Below are 7,778 nucleotides of genomic sequence, written 5' to 3' on the forward strand. Positions count from 1 at the left end.
AAATGTTAATACTAACTAACCATCTTATTTTAAGGATAACTTGTATTAACTTTTAACCCTCAATTTAAAATTTTAAATACCACTTGGTGATGTTGGAAAACAAGAATATCTCATTTATGTTTTGCCCTTCTGCTCTTTGCTCCTGGTGACCTCTGTTCCATTCAAACTCTTAGAGCAGCTCATAACCAATTTTTTGCTATATCAGGTCTATCTGATTTTCATGACTTTGGTTAATTAATAAGATAGCTAAGGGAGTTAAGAGCTGGACTAGCAAAATGTCTTCTCCTATGTCGGTAGAGTGCAACTTATTAAAAACTATTGCTCTTTAACATTCAAAATTTCCTGTCCAACGGATCTATTATTTCCAAGAAAGACATTGATCTCTATCAATCAGACCGGTCCTCAGATATATTCTTATGGACTGGGACTGATATGAAAAACACTAGGGCAAATGTTAGTTGGCAACCTATTTACAGACCGAAATGGCAAGGAGGCTTGGGGTTCCCGGATCTTGAGCTGTGGAACAGAGTGGGAAATGGCAATGCTCATAAAAGTTTGAGAGCTTAGCGGCAGAGAAGTTTCTGGGACAACAAGATTCAGCCATTTTGGTCACTGGTGGTACTGGAAAAGGATTCTCAAACTCAGGATTCATGGCAAGACAACTCATCAAACATTCCACAGGGGATGGAAATTCGACATTCCTATGGTTTGAACATTGTTTGGCTCCCACAAGGACCATGCAGGCCTGGACATCTATGCTAAGGTGAGCAGCGAGGCTTGGCAAGCAATCAGTTATAAAGACCATCAGATGCAATCATGCAAATTACTCAGATGGAAAAAAAAAATTACTGTAGAAAAATAGTTATGAAAAATTAATAAATTACTTAAATAAAAACTGCATTCTTTTTCATGTAATATGTTTATGAAAAATTAAGAAATTAATTAAAATCATTTAAAAAATTCTACTTAAGATTTTTATTTTCATAATTAATTTTAAAAATGAAGATAAATTTTTATAAATTTAATGGAGAATATGTCATCAAATTAGTATAATATTTTATATATATAATTTATTTCAATAAGAAAAATAGATTAAGTGTAATTCAATAAAAAAGGCATTATGGTCATTTAATAAAATATAGTCTAGGCATTGGGGCATTTTGCAACAAAATGTGTTAGTTCATAGGGTATTATGCACAAAATATTGTTTAGGGGGGTAACTTGCAAATTCAAACATAGTTCAGAGATTATTATTATTATTATTATTATTATTTCTTTTTTCTTTTTTCTTTTTTTTTTTTTTTATTTTTGCAGTTTACCCTATATATGTTTTCTATGTGACAAAAATATTTATTGAATACCAAAAAGAGGCAATACAAATCAAAATGAGACTCTTGAATTAACCAAAGAGCTAGACCATCTTCAAAACAAGAAAGATTAAGGCGGTATGCTTGGTTTAGTTTTTCTTAGAACAATTTTGAGAACTATTTTTCGAATGACATACCAAGCAAGTCTTAATGTTTTATTTGGTTGGATGGATGAGGTATCTTAGGAAAGGGAAGGCATCTCGCTCATTTTTTATTTTGGTTGGATGGAATTGATAGTAAAAAAGATGGATATGGAGTGACAATTTATTTATTGATTGAAAGGAACGGAAATAAATTTTTTATATTATTTTTACCAATATACCTTCATTATATAAAATTATAATAATTTATCTATTTCAAATTATGCAACATCATTGAGAACTCTAAACCAGCAAGTTGAACCACCAAACATGAAAATGTCCCATCCCTCTCTCATCCATCCTTCTCTCCGATCAAACATACCATAAGTCGACAGGACCAGGAAAAAATATTTGGGGGGCCAAATTAGTTAATATAAAATCAAATTTAAAAAATAAAATAAAATACTTAGTAATTTTTTTAACATTAAGAGCACGTGTTTTTATTTTTAAGTGTTAGTCCTATTTTTTTTCTTCTCTCTAATTCATAACAAATAATATATATTTGTGTGTGTGTGTGTAAATAAAGTATGTTGTAATAAGGATTATCATAACAATTAATGGTTATTATTATTATTATTATTATTATTATTATGTTTTACTATATTTTGAATTTATTAAAGCAATAGGTTTGGAAAAGGCAAGATTTAATTTTTATATAAAAAATCACCATTAGTAACAATAATAATGGTTTTTTTTTTATTTAAAAAAACTATATTTTGAATTTTTTTGAAGCAAGATGTTTATTCGAATTTGAAGGGTTATAGTAATTTCATTCACAAATCACACTCAATAATCATAAAGTAAACCATAAATGGAATTTTTTTTTTTTTGTTTTAGAATTCGGGAGAGACAAACTTTAATTTTTATATAAAAATAACCATTAGTAACTATAATTTAGTACCATAAATAGGGTTTTACAAAAATTTTGAAGAGCCAACTTTAGTTTTTAGAAAAAATACCATTAATAACTATAATCAAAGCACATATATGCAAGTTTGTCATAGCTTCTAGGCATAAATTCATAAAATTAGCAATCAACTTCAGCTCTTTTGGGATTGCTTCTCTACTATAGTTTTAAATGGTTACCAAATTTAATTCAGTAGAGCATTTGAATGAAGTTAGAATTGAGAACAGGGCCTTAAAATATGTAAAAAGTTAATTTTACCCTTCATTATTTTATTAATTTTAATTATAAAATATCAAAATAATTAAAAGACTAAACAATCCTTTTCATCTTTATATATATATATATATATATATAGATACACACAACCACACAGGCACCACCACCGCCCATCTTCCCCTCCACCGCCACCGCATATCTTCCCCTCCACAGCCCATCTAAATCAACATCATCGATGGTTACTCTACCGAAGAGGGTGTTGAAGGACCGCCACATTAAAGTGGAAGGTCGTGGCCGGAGAGTCCGCATGCTAAAGGCGTGTGCAGCCAAATTCTTCCAAATGGCCAGAGAGCTCGGCCACAAGTCCGACGGCGAGACCATCCGGTGGCTCCTCTTGCATGCTGAGCCCGCTATCATCGAAGACACTAGTACTGGGCAAGTTTTTCTCCACAAGGTCGAGCTCTTCAAGCCCGTAGTCACCGATTTACTATTAGTTCACCATCATCGGAGTGAGTTTGTCTTCGCCAGACTCAACCTGGGTTCGTCTTCGCCGGACTCATCATCGCCGCCACCCCCACTGTCACAGCCATCACCACAATATCTCTCCCATCTTCTTCCTCTCGAGGGTGTCATAGAGCAATTTCATTATGTCTTCTTCAAATACGAGGTTATTGACTTGCAACGGCACATCTCCATTACCATATCAGAAGGCTAAAATTTATGAGTCCAGCTGCAGTTTAGTGTTTACATGTTCTTAATTAATTCAATGACACATGAAACCCATTTGATTCCTTGTACATTTATTACAGCCTTAGAGGTGGATATTAATTACCCAGATTTCAGTTATCTTCAACACATCTTATTGATTGCCTAGATGATTCATTTCCTTTCCTTGCATTTTTATGATTATGTACATGTGATAGTAGAAGGTTTAGAATAGAAGAATTTCAGTTTCTTTGCATCTCTTTTTCCCCTCCGTTTTGTTTAAATTTTATTTCTTTCTGTGAGTGGATATGATTATTTCTTTTTCCCCTCCTATGTTCTTCCTCTCTCTCCTCTTCACCTCATCTCTTCAACTATGGTTGCCCCTCTCTACACCCAACATCGCAGCCACAACCACCATCCATCTCATCTCTTTTTTTCCTTTCTCCGTTCGGTCTCCTCTAGTGAAGTGTATAATATACACACAGGCGGGTTCAAGTTTGGATTTGAGATGGGTTTGGGTTTAATCCAAAGGTATTTAAGTCAATTAAAATGTTAATTTTATTTCAAAGGGTAATAAGGTCAATTTACCATCTTCAGGGTCTCTTTATCCATTTTTCAAACTTGAAAGGGTGATATTGTCCAAAAATAGACTAACTTTCATCTGCATAGCCTTATTCCAAACCTCACGGGGTGTCTCTATACTTTATCTTTTTTATTTTTTACCAAAGAATTTGGAGCTTATAAAATTGCGTTCTGAGGTTGAATATTTTTGGTAACTCCTTTTCATTAGACAATTTTATCCATTCTACTTTTTATAACGACAATTACATCCCTTCTTTAATAAAATTGCTATTATCAAATATGGTAACATCATATTAAAGGATATTATTGTAAAATTAACAATAAAAGTGTTTAAAAAAATATTTTTACCAAATAAATTAAAAAATAATTTAATTGTGAAAAGTACTTCTTTTAATACATCTAAAATGTTTTTTTACTAACTGCAATTTTTTGACAGCTTTATTAATAAAATCATTTTTTTTCTATTCGAATAGCAATCCCAAACGGAATAGAAAAAGATCCTCTAAGTTAAATATTCTCTAAGTTATCCTAAATTGAATTATTGATATGTAACATTTAAAATCTATCTATGGCTAGTGTTAAACCCAACTAATTTAAAGAAAGTTTGAAGACCGCATCGTTTTGAAATAAGAAAAATTTATCAAAGTTTAAAAATTGCACTGTTTTGAATAAAGAAAAATTCAACATACTCTAACGAAGTTTACCGTCATTATCTCTACAAGCTGCAATGGCCTCTGTTTCTCTTTTAACATGATTGACATTCTCTCTCATCTTTTCTATGTATAGGGCTTTTGGTTGTATTTTCCTAACTCTATCAATATGCATGCTTATATATATCTTTTCGAATCATTACTATTGCCTATGAAAATTGCATGTCTTGCAATCACATTTTCGTCCATCTTAATTTCATGGCAAAGAATATTCATTTTTGGCACGAAATATTCCACCAATCGTGGAATGAGCAAGAGGAGAGAGAGGGAGGATTTTTTTGGCAACGTTAAACGTTGTTAGATTATGATGAATTTCCTTAATTTAAAAGGGTGCAGCTTTTTAAACTTTGGTAAAAAAATTTTATCTCAAAACGGTGCATTTTTAAGACTTTATTTAATTTAGTTAACGTAATTTAACACCAACGGTAGATTGATTTTAAATGTCACACATTAATTCAATTTAGGATAACTTAAAGAATATTTGACTTAGAGGATCAATTAATCCTACTTATTAATCTTTAACAATGATCCCATTACCAGCTTCTCGGCAGGAGTAGATATTGGATTAGTTAATCTTACCGTATCATTAGTATGCCTATACAATCAAAATATAAGTGAAGCTTTTGAAAATATATGAAGCTTTTATATTTGTGTGGATCAATTTCATTGATAGCTTATTTTGATTTGGGTGGACATGCCAATCAGATTATATTTTCGGCTCAGTCAATATATTTTCCTCCTATAGAAGGGTTAAAACTTGTATCATGTAGTCCTAACCATTATTTGTCTCCTTGATGTTACTTAGGGATGTATTTTACAATAAAATAAAATTTAATTTATTATCTAAACAAGGACAAAATAGTATAATATTATTTTTTATTTCAAATTTTATTTTAAATGCAATTTGTTCTAAATATATACTTTTTTTTTTTGGAAGGTTTGTTCTAAATATATACATGAAATTCCAATTCTAAAAGGAATTGGTTCCAAACAGTGTATGTGTGTGTATATATATATATGCCAAACGAGGATCAACACACTTCGTCCTCTACTTTGTCTCTTCCTCATAACCTCAAACCCTAAAAAGAAGAGACCGAGCGAATTGGAGAGATCAGAAAGAGACACTCTAAAACAATTAATCAATCCAGCGGCAATGGCCAACATCCCCGAAGATTTGATAGTCGACGTTCTCTCCCGACTTCCAGTGGAAACTCTGCTACGGTTCAGGTGCGTTTCTAAAAGATGGTGTGCCCTAATTGACTCCCCTAACTTCCTCAGTTTGAAACTCAATCAATCACTCGCAACCAACAATAACTTCACCCTGATTTTTGAAAAAATGAAGGTCGACGGTCTCTATTCTTTAGGGTTTGACTCTCTTGATGATATCCTAAACCGTGATGACCATAATATAGTAAAATTTGACGACCCTTTTCTGAAAGCAGACGAATTTGATATAGTAGGTTCTTGCAATGGCTTGATTTGTTTGATATCTTTGGATGTTAATGAAGTGCTCATGTTGTTAAACCCATCCACCAAAACACACCAAATTTTACCAACTATGCCACCATCTTCAGACATTTGTGACACTGTTCATGGATTTGGGTATGATCCCGTCAATGACGATTACAAGATTGTAAATGTGGCCACTTTGTTTGATGATGAGGTGAACCCTTTGGGCTCTGAAATAACAGTTTTTAGTTTGAAATCGAATGTATGGAGAAGGATTAATCATCGTTTCTCTAATCTCCTTAGACTTGATAAGCATGGTGTGTTTTTTAATGGTGCTTTGCATTGGGCGGCTAGTCATCAGCCCGGGTCACATGAGGATAATTATATTGCTGCATTTGATCTCGGGGTTGAGAATTTCCGGGAGGTGCAGCTCCCAAAAGATTTTTGGTCGGTGACTTTGGGAGTTTCGGGTGGATGCTTGTGGCTGTTTGGTATTAATGTTAATGATGACGACCATCTGGAGTTATGGGTAATGAATAATTACATGATGCGGGAGATGTCGTGGACAAAACATTCTCTATCTTTCTTTTCACATGTGTATGAAGATCTTCATGTTGGCCAACTAGGAATTCTAGGTTATTCAAAGGGTACCACCCAAGTTCTCCTCGTACAAATTAATTTCAATCTTTTTTGGTTAGACCTCAAACAGCAAACAGTCGTGGATCTTGGCTTTCATTCACGGGGGTTTCGGCCACTTGCAGCAGAGATTTACATCGCCAGCCTCGTTAAGCTTCCCTATGATCAAGGAACTAATATTCGATCTGTAGTTACTATTGTAGTTTTATTTTTTATTTTTTATTTTATTTTATTTTATACTTGGATTTGGTATTCTGCTTGATTTTTTAAGTTTAAGAATATTGTTTGAAAGATATATACTTCCATCAGATTAGTAATTGTGATTTCATGATCAAACTTTCAGTTTTGTTGCGTAAGACTTGTTAATGGTGAGAATAACTGTACTATAATTTATGCTGATTGTTATCTCAAAGGCAACCTAGAATGCTTTTATAGTTCTGGCTCGTCTCAAAAAGGAAGTTTTTATAGATCTAATTGTATCCCGTGCGGCTCAATCATGAGAACATCTCCAACGTGTAAAAAAGTTGTGTGTATGATGATGTGACAATGTGGTAGTGTATCTTAACAAACTGATGGAGATAAAAAAAAAACACATCATACGTGGTAGTGTATATTTTATACAAAAATATATTTTAACAGAATGCTAGTTGTATATATATACATGTAAAAATATATCCCCTAATAACAATCAACCAGTGTCATGCCTGAACCCCACATAGGGTTGATTCGTTAATGGAATGTGAAATAGGGAGGAGAAAGAAAATATGCTGATGTGGCTATATAAAAAGATAGTATAAAATACACAACAATTTTACATATTGGTGACGTGGTAGTGTATCTTAACTAACTGCTAGAGATAAAAAAAATTTACACACAATGTATATTTTACAGAAAAGAATATTTTAAGAGACTTGCATGTGCAGGGCGGAGTTAGGATTGCAAAGTAAGGGGGGCTAAAAATAATAAGAAAATTTGAAGATGAACACAATAATTCTTATGATAAAGATATGTTATATATATATTAAAAAATAGACCAAAAAACGATGATGTTCTCATATATCAAATC

General features: G+C 32.5%; 1 protein-coding gene across 1 annotated transcript; it reads left to right on the top strand.

Annotated features, from left to right (window-relative positions):
- The first annotated feature begins 5,780 nt into the window (after positions 1-5,780).
- LOC132277357 (F-box protein CPR1-like) lies at positions 5,781-7,134 on the top strand. The gene is made up of 2 exons (XM_059779213.1): positions 5,781-6,911; positions 7,126-7,134. The coding sequence occupies exons 1-2, from the start codon at positions 5,781-5,783 to the stop codon at positions 7,132-7,134; spliced, it is 1,140 nt and encodes a 379-aa protein (XP_059635196.1).
- Positions 7,135-7,778: the final 644 nt, after the last annotated feature.

The sequence above is a fragment of the Cornus florida genome, unplaced genomic scaffold (genome assembly GCF_030987335.1).
Source record: "Cornus florida cultivar Cherokee Brave unplaced genomic scaffold, ASM3098733v1 CherokeeBrave_3.0.0_Hap2_Chr01, whole genome shotgun sequence".
Classification (NCBI taxonomy): Eukaryota; Viridiplantae; Streptophyta; class Magnoliopsida; order Cornales; family Cornaceae; genus Cornus; species Cornus florida.

Excerpts from the sequence above, each read along its gene's own strand:
- LOC132277357 (XM_059779213.1), top strand. The coding sequence starts at position 5,781 with ATGGCCAACATCCCCGAAGATTTGATAGTCGACGTTCTCTCCCGACTT.